Source organism: Myotis nattereri (assembly GCF_964212035.1).
Source record: "Myotis nattereri genome assembly, chromosome: 16".
Classification (NCBI taxonomy): domain Eukaryota; kingdom Metazoa; phylum Chordata; class Mammalia; order Chiroptera; family Vespertilionidae; genus Myotis; species Myotis nattereri.
The window spans coordinates 17,845,844-17,864,721 of NC_138091.1; the positions used below are offsets into that span (position 1 = coordinate 17,845,844).

The window sequence follows — 18,878 nt, forward strand, 5'->3', positions numbered from 1 at the left end:
AAGTGAAGGAGGTAGTTGCCTTAAGCCAACTTTCAGATGGATCAGAGATAAAGATATGGAAACTAAAATTGTACAAGAACTAGAAAAAAAGGAATTGTGGCTCAGTGGTTGAGAATCGACCTATGAACTAGGAGGTCCTGGTTCAATTCCCAGTCAAGGCACATGCCTGGGTTGTGGGCTCGATCTCTGGTAGGGGGTGTGCATATACATATATCTTATCTAATAATAGACAAACATGGTAATTGGCCATACCTACGCTATGCCTACCATAGGCTAATCAGCACAATATGCAAATTAACCCAACCAAGATGGCATCTTGCTTGCTCCAGTGGTGGAGGAAGCCAAGGTTCTCCACCTGCCGCGGCCTGGCTCTGAGCTCTGAAAGCAATAAAGTTTCAATTATAGAAGCTAAACAAACCCCAGATACCTGCTTTCAGCAGGCCGTGGCCTCAGAGCTGGAGCGAGTAGGAGCCCGACTCTCAGCTCCAGTGACAGCAACAAAGTTTCAATTATAGAAGGTAAATAAATCCCAGAATAAAAAAAAAAAGAAAAAAAGGAGAGGCTGGGAGCTTCAGTAGCCGGCCAGCCTGAAAACAGCCCTCAGCCCCTCACCCAGGCTGGCCAGGCACCCAAGCGGGACCCCCACCCTGATCTGGGACACCCATCAGGGCAAACCAGCTGGCCCCCACCCGTGCACCAGGGCTCTATCCTATATAGTAAAAGGGTAATATGCAAACTGACCCTAACAGCAGAAAGACTGGGAATGACTGGTCACTATGACACACACTGACCACCAGGGGGCAGACGCTTAATGCAGGAGCTGCCCTCTGGCGGTCAATGCGCTCCCACATGGGGGAGCTCTGCTCAGCCACAAGCCAGACTGATGGCTGCCAGTACAGCGGTGGTGGGGGGAGCCTCTCCTGCCTCCTCAGCAGCGCTAAGGATGTCTGACTGCAGCTTAGGCCTGCTCCCCACTGGCAAGTGGACATCCCCTGAGGGCTGCCGGGCTGCCAGAGGGATGTCTGATTGCCAGCTTAGGCCCAATCCCCCGGGGAGCAGGCCTAAGCCAGCAGGTGGTCATCCCCCGAGGGGTCCCAGACTGCAAGAGGGCACAGGCCGGGCTGAGGGACCTCCCCCCGCCCCGAGTGCACAAATTTTTGTGCACTGGGCCTCTAGTATATATATAGTTGCTTTCAGAGCTGTTGCTTTCAGGCTCAGAGCTGGGCCGCGGCAGGCGGGGAACCTTGGCTTCCTCCATCACTAGAGCAAGCAAGCCTCCTGTTCGCTTCAGCTGCATGGCTGCTGGCCGCCATCTTGGTTGGCAGTTAATTTGCATATCGCCCTGATTAGCCAATGGGAAGCGTATCAGAAGTATGGTTAATTATCCTATTGTCTTTTATTAGATAGGAGATATATATATATATATATATAATTTTAAAAGGAATGGGATAATATAACTTTGGAATAGTGCCGGAAGCCAATTCCAGCATGTCATAATTGCAAGAGTTTCATCAAAAGGTTGATGAAACTTGGGGACTCAACAAGGGCTGAGTCACATATGTTATCACCTGTTGGGAATGGCTAAAGGCATTTCCCCAAACCTGAAAGGGGTGATTGCTTGCTGCCAGACAGCTCAGGGCATCTTAATCTACATGTTATTGCCTCCTACTGGCCAAACACCTGAACAGCCATAGGCTAATTCTCCCCATTCTGACAATGGACTCTAGTATGAAACCCTGACCCTTTGAAGTGTATATCTCTGCCTCGCCTCAGGACAATTTGTGTTAATAAAAAGCATGGTGTTCTGATTTCCTTTTAGCTAAGCTCCTCTGACCCCCAAATGCCTTTCAAAATTATATTTCATCTCTGTACTCTTTAAGTTACACACAGCCTTCTACAGATTGCTGAAACCTTCTTAATGCCAGAACAAGAACCCCGGCAGGATAGAAAAGCCTGTTTTAAGCATGTCAAAGAAAAAGTATATATCCTGAAGTGAAAATAAGCTTACTTATCTACTTTGAATTTTACAATCTTCAGTATAGAAAAAATACACCACCACTAAAATCAAAAGATAAATAAAAAACTGAGGGAAATGTCACCTACAAGATGAAGTGAGACTATCCATAATAAGAAAAAATAAATCTACTCAGGACTTCCGGCGGGGCAGTGAGCCTGCTTTGGTGGTGGCGGCATAATGACCACGCTCCGGGCCTTCACCTGCGATGACCTGTTCTGCTTCAACAACATTAACTTGGATCCACTTACAGAAATTTATGGGATTCCTTTTTATTTATAGTATCTTGCCCATTGACCAGAGTACTTCATTGTTGCAGAGGCACCTGGTAGAGAGTTAATGGGCTATGTTATGGGTAAAGCAGAAGGCTCAGTTGCTAGGGAAGAATGGCATGGGTGTGTCACAGCTCTGTCTGTTGCCCAGAATTTCCACGCCTTGGGTTGGCTGCTAAACTTATGGAGTCATTAGAGGAAATTTCATGGAAAAAAGGTGGATTTTTTTGTTGATCTCTTTGTAAGAGTATCTAACCAAGTTGCAGTTGACATGTACAAGCAGTTGGGCTAGTGTGTACAGGACAGTCATAGAGTACCATTCAGCCAGCAGCGGGGAGCCCGACGAGGATACTTATGGCATGAGGAGAGCACTTTCCAGGGACACTGCTAAGAAATCCATCATACCATTACCTCATCCTGTGAGACCTGAAGACATTGAATAACCATGGGCAGTGGTTCTTAGGTTGATGCTCCGGATATTTTATGGACAATATTATTTTCATTGGATGACATTAGAGTTCTGTTAGAAAAAAGTACTCATTTAGATCTTAAAGACTTCAAGAAAATATTTCAAATTTCATTGTTTCCAGGTAGCAACATCATACCTACTGAAGCCGTCCACTGTAATAAAATTCAATCAGAAAGGCAGCTAAGTCAGATGGAAACATTCTACTATCATAGTTCATAATAGTTCACATATCATAGTTCACTATATGCTAGGGGGAAAAAATCCCCAATCTCCTCCTAAATGTTATGCCTGAGAACCATTGCTGCATATATATACATAGATAGATACATAGATAGATAGATAGATAGATAGATAGATAGATAGATAGATAGATTGAAGCTTTAAAACCATATATGAAATGTTAAATCTAAGATGTATAATAAAGTGCACTGCTGACTAAAAAAAACAAAAAACAAATCTACTCAAAGCAAAACACATGCACAATAGCACACCAAAGGCAAATGGCTAATCAATACAAAGAGGTGTTTGATCTTTTTTTTTTTTCTTAAATATATTTTATTGATTTTTTACAGAGAGGAAGGGAGAGAGATAGAGAGTTAGAGACATCGATGAGAGAGAAACATCGATCAGCTGCCTCCTGCACATCTCCCACTGGGGATGTGCCCGCAACCCAGGTACATGCCCTTGACCGGAATCAAACCTGGGACCTTTCAGTCCGCAGGCCGACGCTCTATCCACTGAGCCAAACCGGTTTTGGCTAATCTTATTAACACATACAGAAATTCAGTTTAGAAAAAAGTAAAATCTCACCCAGCTGATGTGGCTCAGTGGTTGAGCATCACCTATGAACCAAGAGGTCACCGGTTCGATTCCTGGTCAGGGCACATGCCTGGGTTATGGGCTTGATCCCAGTAGGAGGCATGCAGGAGGCAACCAACTGATGTTTCTCATAAATGTTTCTATCTCTCTCTCCCTACTCCCTTTCTTTTTCTTAAAAACAAACAAAAACATACAATAAAACATATATTAAACATTTAAAAAGTAAAATCTCATTTTGGGGGTATCAGGTTGATAAATACTTTGAAAGTAAAGTGTACCCAGTGTTGAAAACATCATAATGAAGCAGCTATTCTCCTTTACTTTTGGAGGGAGTTTACCTTAGAAGAATTCCAGGGAGGCAATTCGGCAATTTCTACCCAATTATAGAATGTTCATATCCTTTGATCTAGTACACCCATTTCTAAGATTATGTCCCTAGAAACACAGCCCAAGTCCACCAAAAACATATGGACCAGAAAATAAAATCTAAGCATTGATGAAACACTGAAAACAATCCAAATGTTCATCAAGAACAGATCATTCAAATAAATTATAGTTAATGCATCCATTCAACACACTACATAGCTTCTAAAAGAGTTACATGACCTTGTATGAGAATACAAATTCAAAATGTATTTTATATGAAAACAATGAGAAAGTAGCATGTATAAGTTAGCCCTATTTAATTATTATATGCAATGTTAGTCTGTTCACTAACTATTTCCCAACTTTTAACTGCCTCATGAGAGGAAACGGAGTCCTCAAATTCATGAATGATCCTCACATTCTGTCTTATTATTATTTCTTTATTGTTTGGATATTTCCCAGTGAGAATGTATTATTTTTGAAATAGAAATAATTTTTGAAGAACAAATGAAGTCAATTTTGTCATTATTAAGAAACCTTATAAAAGGTGAGCTTTTTAAGGTATAAATTAATTTCAAAACACTTGAAAATGCATTCAAATCAAATCAATAAATATTTATTCTACATCCAGTGACACAGGGTACTAAACAAGGCACTGTAGAGATTAGCGAGCACTTGGTAAGAAAGGAAATAAACAAAGGAAGCACCAAATAATTTCAGCATCATGTTCCAGAGGGGAAATAATCTATCTGGACGTCATAAAGAGATACTAATCCTTCTGTCATTATTTGTTTTAATTTAGCCTATATAGGGGCTACCATTTAATGTCTGTAACTTAAGCAATTCATAACAAAACATAATGGCCCATCCCATATCATATGATTTTAATTCAAATGAGGAATTCTCTTCCAAAAAAATATATTATCAAAAGAAGTAATTTGTCATTAACTGGCAAATGATTGGTACAATGAAAGAAAAAAGATAATTTTAGAATGTGATCGATAACTAGGTAAATTAAGAAAATTGAGAACCAAATAGATTAGCAAGAGGAGAAATGATGATCCTGGAGACTGAAAATTTAAAAAGCATGCACATAATAAATTGGAAGATATTCTTTTTTAAAAATATATTTTATTGATTTTTTTACAGAGAGGAAGGGAGAGAGATAGATAGTCAGAAACATCGATGAGAGAGAAACATTGATCAGCTGCCTCCTGCACACCCTCTACTGGGGATGTGCCCGCAACCAAGACACATGCCCTTGACCGGAATCGAACCTGGGACCCTTCAGTCCACAGGCCGACGCTCTATCCACTGAGCCAAACCGGTTAGGGCTGGAAGATATTCTTCATGGAATAGATATGCTTGGCAGAAGCAAGGTACTGAAGTGGCAGAGTCATTTGGATTTATTGGAGAATTAAGAACCACTGTACAATTTTTAAGTACAATAAATACCAAGGTTGAGTGGTATTTCTTCAAGACTGAATAATAATCACTGAACATCTGCTACACATCACGCCTTGTGCTACATCACAAGTAAGACACAGTGATAAACCCAAGAGGCACAATGACCCACCCCTAGTGACATGTGGGGGAACTCCTCCCTGGAAGTGCTCTGGGGGTTGCGTTAGCGGTGCCACGCTTGAGTGCTGCTAGAACTTTAGAATACTACTCCCCATCATTGTGACACCTCCTGTTTGAAAGCATACTTTAATCTTTAGAGTCACTGTCTCAAAGAAAACTGAATTGTCCACTTAGTAAAGATTCTTTGCAAGGCTCCCTTTATGTCCTGATTCCTCAGGCTGTAGATGAAGGGGTTCAGCATGGGTGTCACCACAGTGTACATCACAGCCATGATAGTCTCCTTAACAGTAGAATTGCTGGCTGAAGGGCACAAGTAGAGGCCAATGATCGTCCCATAGAACAGTGACTCCACGGAGAGGTGGGAGCCACAGGTGGAGAAGGCCTTCCTCATACCTCTAGCAGAAGGGACTTTGAGGATGGATGACACAATTCGTGCATAGGATGCAAAGATCAACAGGAATGGAGCAATAATAACAAGCCCTCCCAAGATAAATATCATCATTTCATTTATCTGAATGTCAGAGCAGGCCAACTTTAGCAAAGTTGACATGTCACAGAAAAAGTGAGGGATCACATTGTCACCACAGAAAGACAGCCGAGCCATAAGCAAAGTGTGCAACAAAGAGATCAAAGTTGTCAGCACCCAGGACAGCGCCACCAGGAAGAAACAAAGCTTGGGGCCCATGATGGTGGTGTAGTGCAGGGGGAAGCAGATGGCCACATAGCGGTCATAGGCCATGGCCACAAGGAGGAAGCTCTCCAGGTCTGCAAAAAGTAGGAAGAAGTACATCTGGGTCAGGCAGCCTGCATAGGGGATGGATGGGACTTGGCTCTGCATGTTGTGCAACAATTTGGGAATGGTCACTGAAGAGAAGCAGAGGTCAGAGAAAGATAAATTGCTGAGAAACAAATACATGGGCGTGTGGAGGTGAGAGTCCAGGTGAATGAGCATGATGATGAGGAGGTTCCCCAGGACGGTGGTAAGATACATGGCCAGGAACAGGACATAGAACAGGTCTCGTTGATCTGGTTCAATGGGCAGGCCCAGGAGGAGGAATTCTGAAATGATGCTTTGGTTTCCCATTTTCATGTTGCATCTGGTTTACCTTTGCATAATTAAGAACAATTTGTATTACAGTATTTTCCCAAGTACCCCTGCCCAACTCCGCTCCCCTTCAATGAGCCCTGTACTTGGTGCCAGCGGGGAAGGTGTGAAGGAGCACTGTGGGTTGGAAGAAGCTCCTGGCCCTGAAGGAACAGACTGGAACCCCATAGTGAGGATCTCCTCTCAACTTATGATGAGTTGAATCTCTACCTAGAAATGTATATTATTAGAACAGCTCGATGGAGGGTGAGGAAAACTGGCTTCATGGAAAGGGGCTCCCAGGATGGTGGTCCCTTAGGCTCTGTTTACCTCGACCCCAAGCAAAATAGTCAGGAGCCTAGAGGAGTCAGGTGTCATTGTTTACTGGCCTGTGATGTTGGCAAATTGCTGACGTTTTCCAACTTTACCAGAGAATCTTACACACCTCACAGAATTGTGGGTTTGGAACGACTGATATTTACAAAGTATAAAGTACTCGGGTGAGACTCAGTTGCATTTGGAGATGGGAATCACTGTGAGAATGGAAAACAGTGAGGATGAGGACTTCTAAATCATCCTAATGGAGTTGCACTATAGAATTATGGAAACCTGTCGAGTAAGACTCCCTCCACGTTCTGCGTGGAGTAGGGTTCGGTATCTGAAAGAGGAGCCACACAGCAAATGAGAGAAAAAGACATGAGATAATTTTGCAATATTGGGGGACCAGGCCACAAGTCCCGAAGGACTTCCTCCGTGCTCAGGCCTCACCAAGCTTTTATTGATCTGGGATGCACCCATAGCATAGCCCTTAGGCAGGTGACACCCTAGTAACAAGCAGACTAGCCCATCAGCAAGGATTTACATAATAATAAATGGGGGAGTAGTTTCAGCTACCACTGTCTGGACAAACAGAGGTGGCGCCTAGCTCCGAGCTTTGCTAGGGCTTCAAAGGCATCCAGCCTTTGGGGGGTTTTGGGGAGTTCTCTGTCTATGCTTATCAGATAGTGAAGGCAATAAACAGTTTCCCACAGAAACCCAATATCTGTTAAAGAGGGTTTTAGAATAACTACCTCTTCTGAACTCCCTCCCAGCTTACCTCGCTTGTCTGAGCGTGGCTTCAGAGCCTGCCTCCTGTTTGCTACTTCCACGTCTTGCATTTCCAGCTGGAGTCCCTGCCACTGTGTTTTGGCTCTTCTTTTCTACAATTCCCTGCCCCCTGGGATCCCTGGGTCCCAAAGAAACCCATTAGTACAAACCCGGTGCTTGCCCCCAACCCTGCCTTCCTCAGGCATGTTTCTGAATGAATCGTGTCCAGAGACAGAATTCTGGATTCACCCCAAGTCTGACCTTCACAGGGAAGCTTTCCCTGACCATCACAGCCCATGCTAATATCCCCCTTCCCCATCTTCTGCAGTATCTGGCCTTCAATATTTTTTAAATAAATATATTTTTATTGACTTCAGAGGAGAAGGGAGAGGAAGATAGAGAAACATCAATGATGAGAGGGAATCATTGATCAGCTGCCTCCTGCATTCCCCCTACTGGGGATTGAATGAGCAACCTGGGCACGTGCCCTGATTGGGAATCGAACTGTGACCTCCTGGTTCATAGGTCGAAGCTCAACCACTGAGCCATGCCGGCCCAGCTCTGGCCTTCGATATTTAATGAGCAACTACCATGTGCAGTTATCAGAACCAAATACTATTGCACTTGATCACCACTGTCTTTTTGTTTTTATTGCTTAAAGTATTACAAAGGGTATTACATATATGTCCTTTTTTTTCCCCCGCCCTTGACAATCCGCTGACCTCCCCTACCCCCCAGGTGTCTTATGTCCATTGGTTATGCTTATATGCATGCATACAAGTCCTTCGGTTAATCTCTTACCCCCCTCCCTCCTGCCCCCCAACCCTCCCCGGCCTTCCCGCTGCAGTTTGACAATCTGTTTGAGGCAGCTCTGCCTCTGTATCTATTATTGTTCAAAAGTTTATAATGCTCTTTATTATCCATGAATAAGTGAGATCATGTGGTATTTTTCCTTCATTGACTGGCTTATTTCACTTAGCATAATGCTCTCCAGTTCCATCCATGCCCTTGCAAATGGTAAGAGTTCCTTCTTTTTTACAGCAGCGTAGTATTCCATCGTGTAGATGTACCACAGTTTTCTAATCCATTCATCTACTGATGGGCACTTAGGCTGTTTCCAGATCTTAGCTATGTTGAATTGTGCTGCTATGAACATAGGGGTGCATATATCCTTTCTGATTGGCGTTTCTGGTTTCTTGGGATATATTCCTAGAAGTGGGATCACCACTGTCTTATGCTGTCCAATGATTGCTTCTATATATGCCAATCATCTCTCCTCACCTGGACTTCAAGCCCTATGTTAGCAAGTAATGTGTTGATCAATTCACCCCCAAAATACATAATCCATTAGTTCATTAATGCATTCCTTCAAGAAATATTTAATGAGCAACTACCATGTGCTGTGGGAAAACTGTGGTTAGGTAGATATGGTCCCTGCCCTCAGATAGCTTACAATCTAACTGGAACACATGACAACTAGGCAAGCTACTACCAAGTGTCACAAATGCTGTCTGGGGGGAAATGCAGGATGTGATAAGAGTAAGAACACCTAACCTCAGCCAGCAGGTCAGGCATTTTTTTATCCCATAAGAAGCTATAACTTTATTAATAATAGAAACAGAACAAATTTCAAACCAAGTTGCAGTACTCTTTTGTACATTTTTAATTTCATAACAGCATTTATAATATCATTACTGTTGCTCTTCAGGGCTCAGACTGACTTTGCTCTTGACACATTTGCTTGTGCCTTGACCAATTCTATGTCCTTCATTTTCATGCCTGTTTCATCAGCCTCTTCCTCTTCACTCTGCTCTGATACAGTTGGAGTCTGTGTGTTTTCTTGAAGGTTTGAGACAGCTTCACCTTGAACTTCTGAATTTCTCAGCAGATGCTGACTGTGCTTGCTGAGATAAAGCCTCAATCTTGGCTTCCCCCAAAACTATGTAGGTATCTGAAGCTGGGCTCTTATAGACATCTGCTTTGGTGCTGGCAAAGAGAAGAGTCTTAAATTTCAGGATAGTGACCCTAGAAACCCCTATAAAATGTCAAAGACCCAGTTGGACACAGCCTTCCATGCCCTCTTTTCACTCCTATTTTGCTTTACTGACTGGTTCTGTGTCAATTTCAGCTGCAGCTGGCAGCTGGGCCCGCTGCGGTTGCCTGTGTGGAGTCTTGTTCCTCCAGCTCTGGTGCTGCTTCCTCACTGTCAGATTCCGGTCCTGACCCTGGCTCAGCCTGGGGCCAGCAATTCCTGCTCTGCAGCAGGGCCGGCTTCTGCAGCTTCGCTGGGCATTTCGTGCAGAGAACATGGAACCAGGAAGGTGGCAGAAAGAGGGCGAGGAGCATGGGGCTCACGCCTGCTGTAGAAGGCAAAACATCCTTTTTTTTCTCAATAAAGTTTAAGAGGAATCTAAGGAGTCTTCTAGGAAAAGAGAATGAAAGTGTCCAGAGAGAAGAAAGAGTATATGAAAAAGCCCAGAGGTGAGGGAGCCTGGAGCTTTTCACGAGTTCCGGAAGGAGGGCAGAGGATGCGGGGATGGTTATTGGGAGAGGGGGGAAGGTGAAAAATATAGTTTAGTGATTCCTCAAAAAGGTAAACATAGGATTACCATTTCGCTCAGAAATTCCACCCCTAGGTACACACCTAAAAAAAACAGAGGCACTCAAGAAATATTTGTACATGAATGTTCATAGCAGCACTATTCAGAATAGGCCCAAAGAGCAAATAAACATTCATTGATGACTGGTTAAATAAAATGTGGTGTTCTGTCAGAATCGCTACCATCAACAAATCAACAAATGACAAGTGCTGGAGAGAGTGTGGAGAAAAGCGAACCCTGGTACACTGCTGGTGGGAATGCAGACTGGTGCAGCCATTATGGAAAACAGTATGGAGTTTCCTCAAAAAATATAAATATGGATCTGCCATTTGACCCAGTGATTCCACTTCTAGGAATATGTCCTGAGAGACCCAAAACACCAATCAGAAAGAATATATGCGTCCCTATGTTCATAGCAGCACAATTCACAATAGCTAAGATCTGAAAACAGCCCAAGTGCCCATCAGTAGATGAGTGGATAAAAAAGCTGTGGTACGTTTATACCCTGGAATACTACGCAGCAGTAAAAAAGAAGAATCTCTTACCCTCTGAGGCTACATGGAGGACCTAGAGAGCATCATGCTAAATGAAATAAGTCAGTCAGAGAAAGACAAGTATCACATGATCTTACTCATATGCGGAATCTAAGTAACAAAATAAGCTGATGAATGGAATGGATCCAGAGACATGGAAGCATGAAACAGAGTGCAGAAACTTGGAGGAAACGGGGGGGGGGGGGGGGGTGGGTGGAAGGTAATCAACCAAAGGCCTTATACGCATATGTGCATAACCCATGGACACAAACAGTAGGGTGGTGAAGGCCTGGGGCGGGGATGGAGGCAGGCTGGAGGGGTCAATGGGGGAAAAAGAGGGCATATGTAATACTTTCAACAATAAAGAATTATTTTTAAAAATAAATAAATAAAATAAAAAATAAAATTTGATGAAGCCATACAATGGAGTATTATTCATCAGTAAAAATAAATGAAGTAATGATACATATTACAACATATAATGAAAACATTATGCCAACTGAAAAAAGCTAGTAACAAAACCCACCTATTATATGATTCTATTTACATGACATTTCAAGAACAGGCAAATCCATAGAGACATAGATTGGTGATTGATAGAGGGAAATGAGTAGTGAGTCCATTGTTAATGGACATGGTTTTTCTCTGGGGGTAAAAAATGTTCTTACCTTGATTATGGTGATGGTTGCACAACTCTGTAAACATACAAAAATCTACTTAATTGTATACTTTAAATAAATAGTATGGCAGGGAAACTATATGTTAACAAATCTCTCATATAAAGAAGTCTATCATTGGAGAAATTTGTACTAATGTTACAATTTTGGTTGCAATAATAACACTGTAATTATGTATGAGAATGCTCTTGTTTCTAGGAGAATCTGAATGCTGAATTTAGAGGCTATGTGTCTTGATCTTTGAAAACTATCTCAAATGGCTCAGCCACTTTTTAAAAAGGAGGAAAAAGAGAAGAAAGAGGAAGAGAGGCCATGAGGGAGGGAGAGAAAGAGGTTGATATGTGATAAAAATATGAGCAAATGAAATGTAGACCGACTTGAGCAATTAATACAGTATAAGAAAGATGAGCTAATTTGAAATTAAACTTGAAACTTTTCTTTCGAATGTCACAGGTTAATTGATATAGGATTTTATTTTTTATTTTTGTGTATGTGTTATGACATTTTTCCCTTTTTTCAGTCTATAAATTCAAGTATAAATCTTGTTTCTGCACTAATAATATTTATAGAAGCATAATATTATAAATTCTACTTCACTTTTTAATTTGTATAAAATAAAGTTATCATTTTTATATACATAGATTGTAGTGCATAATTTCAAACCTGCTATAAAAGTTATTGTTCTTGCCCTGGCCAGTTTTGCTCAGTGGATAGAGCATCAGTCTGTGGACTGAAGGGTCCCAAGTTCGATTTCGGTCAAGGGCACGTACCTCGGTTGCAAGCTGTGGGAGGCAACCAATAGATGTGTCTCTCTCACATAGATGTTTGTCTCTCTGTATCCCTCCCCCTCCCTTCCATTCTCTCTAAAAATCAACGGAAAAAATATCCTCAGGTGAAGATTAAAAACAACAACAAAATTATTGGTCTTAATCGAGAATGGAAAAAAAATGGGACAATAATAATATTCCAAGATATAATAATAGAAATCTCTTTTGAAATGAAGAAAGATGAAAGACTTGTAAATCAAAAGGCATTTGGTGGTTACTACAAAATTGTAACAAAAGAAAATTGACACAAAAACAAAATCTGATGAAATTATTAAACTTCACGTTTGGAGAAATAATCCTACAAGTTTCAAGGGGGAAAGAAGATGGCCATGTAAGGGGTGGAGCCTTACCTCAGATTTTTCCTCAGTTATTTTGGAAAATGGATTGTAAGCAGGAAAGCAAATGTCCTCAAAAGTCTATACCTAGCCAAGTTGTCCTTCAAATGTAAACACAAATACAAAAAAAAAAAATCTAAAATACGTGAAACTTTAATAAATACAGTATTCAGGTACCATTCTTATTTTTAAAATGACTTGAAGATGGCCGGAGGGAAGGGGGATAGGGACTGGGTGGAGGAAAGTAAAAGGGGGGTAGGGGAACATCTGTAATAGTGTCAACAATAAAAATAAACTGAAAAAAAATGACTTGAAGATGCAATCCAACAAAGGTATTAATCAAAAAATGATCCTATTAACCAATGTCACCCCAATAAATTCAGTTTTAAAAAATCAAAGTATAGAATGAAGGACAAAGAGCACACTTGGGGGAACATAAAGCGTTCAATGATGTGCATGTTGAGCTTGAGCTTTCACGGACCCTCAAGTGAGGATACCCATCAGCAGATGAGACTAACACCTGGGAGTTCCGGAGAACCGTCTGGGCTTCAGATGGAGATGTGGAGGTTGCCAGAGTATGCGAAAAGGTTAAAGTGGTAGGTTTGGATGCCATCCCTTAGTGGGAACAACTAAGGATACAAATGGACCAAGTTTGGAAACCTAGTCCGTGCCACAAACGGAGCTAAGGTTTTTGTTTTGTTTTGTTTAAATTGTTGACACTGTTACAGATGTCCGGCTCCCCTTCTCGTTGAAGTGGAAGAAAATGAGAAGAACCCATAGAATCACATAGTCTGGGATCTTACATACATTCAACAATTGACACACAGTGTGACTTGGCAGGTAATTGAATGCCATATTTTTCCATCTGCGAAATAGTGATAATACCATCTATACTTATGTACAATTGCCATAAGGGTAGAATAAAGATATAGATAAAAAGTTCTTTTATGAAGTCCAAACTACCACACAGAAGAGAAGCATCCTTCCACTTTGAATTTGTATACTAGCTTCTACCATCTTTTCCCATTCCTGGAGAAATAAATTTTAGGGCCCCTAGAATTCATTATTCCCATGTAAAGACAAAATCTACGCATGCAGTAAAAGGGTTATAAAAATAAATTTCAGGTTGGAAAACACAAGGTAGACATGAAAATAAATCAGAGAGGGAAAATGGCTAACAGATAAACTATGTGACTTGTGCAGGGAGAGGTATGTAGGAGGCCTTTAGAGGGAAACTGGGAGCTGAAATATTTAGTATTGACCTAAGAGTATAGAGATTTATTTTTAAATGCTACTGCCATCAAAGCAGAGTTCTGATTTTAAAAATAATGTACTGTAATGAATAGCTAAGAATGTAAGTCATAAAGATCACTGAAAATGGTACTTCTTAAGCTGTGCTTTGCCAAGGTCGCCAGGGTATGGGGAAGACAAAGATGTCACAAAGACTCACTTACCTAGTTCAGCTCCAATGTATCTCTTTTACATACTGAGCAATTGTACAGCATGTCATTTTAATTGAAGTTAACATGGTGAGGGAAAATATCTGGAATAATAATCCAACATTAATATATCTGAGGAATAAAATTATGAAAAAATATCAAGTGCTACAATCATAAATAAGGAGAAAATATCTTTCTACAAAAGACTCTTCCCAGGGCTCCCTTCATGTCTCTGTTCCTCAGGCTGTAGATGAACGGGTTCAGCATGGGTGTCACCACAGTGTACATCATAGCCATGACCATCTCCTTCACAGTAGAATTATCAGCTGATGGGAATAAATAAAGAGCAATAATTGCCCCATAAAACAGTGACACCACAGCCATGTGGGAGCCACAGGTGGAGAAGGCCTTGCGCATTCCTCTAGCAGAAGGGACCTTGAGGATGGATGACACAATTCGTGCATAGGACGTGACGATGAGTAGAAACGGGATGACAACAATGAACCCTCCCATGGTAAATATCACCAAGTCATTAACTCGGGTGTCAGAGCAGGACAGCTTCAGCAGAGCAGACATGTCACAGAAAAAGTGAGGAATCACATTGTCGGCACAAAAACACAACCTGGCCACGAGCAGAGTGTGTAACATGGCATACAACATGGTCAGCCCCCAGGACAGAGCCACCAGGGAGAGACAGAGCTTGGGGCCCATGATGGTGGTGTAGTGCAGGGGGAAGCAGATGGCCACATAGCGGTCATAGGCCATGGCCACAAGGAGGAAGTCCTCCAGGCCTGCAAAAAACAGGAAGAAGTACATCTGGGTCAGGCAGCCTGCATAGGGGATGGACGGGACTTGGCCCTGCATGTTCTGAAGCAACTTGGGCATTGTGACAGAGGAGAAGCAGAGGTCAGAGAAGGACAAATTACTGAGAAACAAATACATGGGCGTGTGGAGCTGAGAGTCCAGGCGAATCAGGAAAATGATGAGGAGGTTCCCCAGGACAGTGGTAACATACATGAGCAGGAACAGGGCATAGAACAGGTTTTTCTGCTCTGGCTCGATGGGCAGGCCCTGGAGGAGGAACTCTGTGATGGCAGTCTGATTCCTTCCTGTCATATCTGTGTCCAGTATCTTTAGGAAGAAATAATAGTGTCCATTAACACCCGAATTTAAAAATGAACACATTTCTATGAGACATGATGTTGTAGGTACTCTACAAAAATACTTTACATCACCCTTTCACCATCATTACAATCTCTAGATTTCAAATCTCTATCATCAGAAACTCTTATTGAAAATGACTCGTTTTTTATTAACTTTGTTTTAATACATAATAATGTTCTAACCTTTTTGAAATACTCTCATCCATTAGCTATTAAGACACAAAACGTTTCAGTTTTTCTCATATCTGCTGGGTCAGACAGCCTCAGTAACTATAATTGTCTCCTGCTCAGTCAAAATCTTACATGACGCTGTTCCCTCAGGGCTTTTTCCTAAACACTCTTCTACTTCAAAGACTTTGATTACCATTTAAACTTTATCAGTCGCGAACCCTCTGGCAGTGGAACGACGCTTTCACAGGGAGGTCGCCTAAGACCATCCTGCATATCAGATATTTACATGACGATTCATAACAGTAGCAACATTACAGTTATGAAGTAGCAACAAAAATAATTTTATGGTTGGGTCCCAACATGAGGAACTCTATTTAATGGGCCAGAAGGTTGAGAACCACTGCTTTAGATGTATATGTCCCTCTAATCTATTAGAGTATACACAGTTGCTTAATGATTTCCTTCCCTTGACTGTATCACAGCATTTTAAGCTCAATAGATCCCAAAAGAAAATCATGACCTTACCTTGCTCCACTCCACTCTCCACCTCTTCTGATTTCCCACATCTCATTAAAAGAGTTCCAAGATCTCCAGTCATCAACCCAAGGCTTTTCTTTCATTCCCACCTTTCTCTCATCATCAACATCCACTCCTTCAACAAGTCTGATAGATTCTGCCACTTAGTTCTCATTCATCCATTCCTTATCTCCACTTTCATGACCCTACACCAACTGACCTCGTGCCTTATTTATATTACTGAAATAGTCTCACTGTGGCGCTCTAAGATGAAAATCTGATCATCATGCTCCCTACTGTCCCTGAGAACAATGGAGCCTCATTGTTCTTAAGATAAAGACAACATTCCTTTCAAATAATGCTTCATCTTGTTCACCCATCCAGTAAAAGAGAATATAGCCAATGATATTGGAATATTGGGATAACTGTGCATGGTGACAGATGCTTAACTAGAGGTAGTGTGGTGATCACATTGTAAGGTATATAAATGTCAAATCACTATATTGTACACCTGACACTAAAATAATATTTTATGTCAAATATACTTAAATTAAGAAGTGACCCTTTCTGCCACCACACTTTCATCTGCCTCCCCCCCCCCCCCCCCCCACCCAATGGCACTCACATTCTTCTCTCCAGCAATGCTGAACCTCAATGTCACAACTTGTTGCCTCCAGCCTTTTGCACTTACTGTTCCTCTGGCTTAACTGTTCCTCCCCTGCTCTCTCTTCACCTGGCTAGCCCATATCTACCCTCCAGGTATAGTACATGTCACTTACTCAGCTAAACCTTTCCTGCCTCCCCCAGATGAGAACCACTGCTGTGTTTCACATCACACTGTGCAGGCTCCCATAGCCCTCAAAGCCATTGAATTATTGGTTTATACCTGATCCTTACTAGACTGTAAGATCCATACAGAAAACGCCATGTCTGCTCATGACTGACTGAGGCTGAGTCATGTATCCAACTTTAAAGGTAGCAGGAGTCCTTTTAAGTAAGAGTCGCCACATCTACTAAATTTTCCCAGAGCAAGAAGTCTCTAGCCTCAAGCATTTAACACTGGATATGACACTTTATTATAGAATTTATGAATGGGATCTTGTGTCCATGGAAAACATTAGGGTACCACAGATTCACTACTCGTGCCATTAATGTAAATGTTAAAGGTAATAGAGCTATATAGCTAGATGGACAGATATGTAGATAGACAGATAATCACCTTTTGGTTTTATCTCTCTGGAGCACCATGACTAAGACGCCTTTCTGTGCCTCAGAGCAGAGGGGAAGTACTAAAAGATGTGGGAAGCTCCGGTTGCTGGGATTTCCACCATTTGATGCTGTTTGATCCAGCCACATAGATAGTTTTTACACTTTAACACTATGCACTGACAATACAGTGGGGGAAAACATCAGGTGAATCTCACACCTGGTTTCTCTGAATTTTGTTTCTCAAGTAAATTAGTGAGACCTGACTCTTGTGCCAATAGTGTGCTGGAGATGACAAATAGGAAACAGAACTTGCAGATGCTACCACCGATAGTGTAATAAGCCTTTCATCTTCTTCACCCACTAAGTCAGTAGTGCTCAGCCTGGAATGCACATCAAAATCTCTGAGGGGAGTGCTTCTGAAATGAATGTCCATGCAAATCACCTGGCGTTCAAGGAAAACACTGATTCTGACTCAGTAGTGTCGAGTAAGACTCCCTCCACTTTCTGCGTGGAGTAGGGTTCGGTATCTGAAAGAGGAGCCGCACAACAAATGAGAGAAAAAGACACGAGATAATTTTGCAATATTGGGGGACCAGGCTGGCAAGTCCCGAAGGACTTCCTCCACTGCTCAGGCTGCTCCAATCTTTTATTGATCTAGAGTAGCCCTTAGGGTAAGGAGGTTTCAATGACAGGCAGATCAGCAAACAATTTCCAGGAATAGACAAAGTATCTGATTAGCTCATCAATAGATTTCCGGGAGTATCTGATGAACAATAATCAACAAGGATCTACATAAGTATCTAAGGAACTAAGGGAACTAAGGTGGGGATGCTTCACCTATTATTACCTAAATTAACTGGGTGGTGCGCAGTCCTGACCTTTGCTAGAACTTCAAAGGTTACTAGCTTTTGGGGGTCTCTGTCTAAACTCAGCTAGTGAAGACAATGAATGGACTCCGGCAAGTAGGAAAGCAGCTACTTTTTAAATTATCATTCTGATGATGCCCATCCTTGTCCACTAAAGACACAGTGAACTGCAGGTACTAGTAACTATGATGCTATTGAATATAAAGATCACTGGTCTCCCCAAGAGAAATTTAGAGAAGGGTCCTATGCCAAGGTTTTTCAAACTCAAGGTGCTCTAAAATATAGCAAGGGCTAGAGCTATTGCATTAAAGGCTGTCATTAAAATTATATTACACTGTGGAATACATTACATAGGAAGTAATATTTATGGATGCTATTATTAATAAACAAGATCATGACTGGTGGACATTCAACAAAATGTTTTAGGATTTGGGGAAGTCTTGGAGGCTGAGAGGTGGAGAAGAGGAGGGTCATCATACCTGAAAATACCCCAGCAGAACATCACACCTGAGAAAGCAAGACCATCCTGTTAGAATGGCCCCAAGAGACCAGCTCATTCACCTGCTGCCCAGCTTAGTCTGTCTGAGGGTGATTTCTGGACCCTTGTCTGAGATTCTGCTCCCCTTTATACACTAAGCCATGTCAAGTAACAGCCTCTGTAGTCATCATCTGTGCCTGCAACATCCCTTCTCACATCTCCTATTCTACAAAACGCTACACCAAAGGGCCCTGCATCCCAGAGGAATCTAGATCCTGGAGAAACTCATTAAAGTCAAAGTAACTATCCAGGATGGTTCTAGGAGGATGATCTCAGAGTCTTGGAACAGTGACTGGTTATAGTCACTGAT

The 18,878-nt window shown here is 41.9% G+C and overlaps 2 protein-coding genes and 2 pseudogenes across 4 annotated transcripts; 1 reads left to right on the forward strand and 3 right to left on the reverse strand.

The window, feature by feature from the left end:
* The first annotated feature begins 2,194 nt into the window (after nucleotides 1–2,194).
* Nucleotides 2,195–2,729, forward strand: LOC308532926 (N-alpha-acetyltransferase 20-like; annotated as a pseudogene). Its single transcript has one exon. The product of its transcript is annotated as an N-alpha-acetyltransferase 20-like (transcript).
* A 2,934-nt stretch (nucleotides 2,730–5,663) lies between these two features.
* LOC308532921 (olfactory receptor-like protein DTMT) lies at nucleotides 5,664–6,614 on the reverse strand (the record flags this gene model as incomplete). The annotated part of the gene is made up of 1 exon (XM_081110610.1): nucleotides 5,664–6,614. One exon carries the CDS (start codon nucleotides 6,612–6,614, stop codon nucleotides 5,664–5,666), a length of 951 nt encoding a protein of 316 aa, XP_080966736.1.
* A 2,784-nt stretch (nucleotides 6,615–9,398) lies between these two features.
* LOC308532925 (nascent polypeptide-associated complex subunit alpha-like) lies at nucleotides 9,399–9,987 on the reverse strand (annotated as a pseudogene). Its single transcript has one exon. The product of its transcript is annotated as a nascent polypeptide-associated complex subunit alpha-like (transcript).
* Nucleotides 9,988–14,276: 4,289 nt separating this feature from the next.
* Nucleotides 14,277–15,221, reverse strand: LOC308532922 (olfactory receptor-like protein DTMT; the record flags this gene model as incomplete). Its single annotated transcript, XM_081110611.1, has 1 exon — nucleotides 14,277–15,221. One exon carries the CDS (start codon nucleotides 15,219–15,221, stop codon nucleotides 14,277–14,279), a length of 945 nt encoding a protein of 314 aa, XP_080966737.1.
* Nucleotides 15,222–18,878: the final 3,657 nt, after the last annotated feature.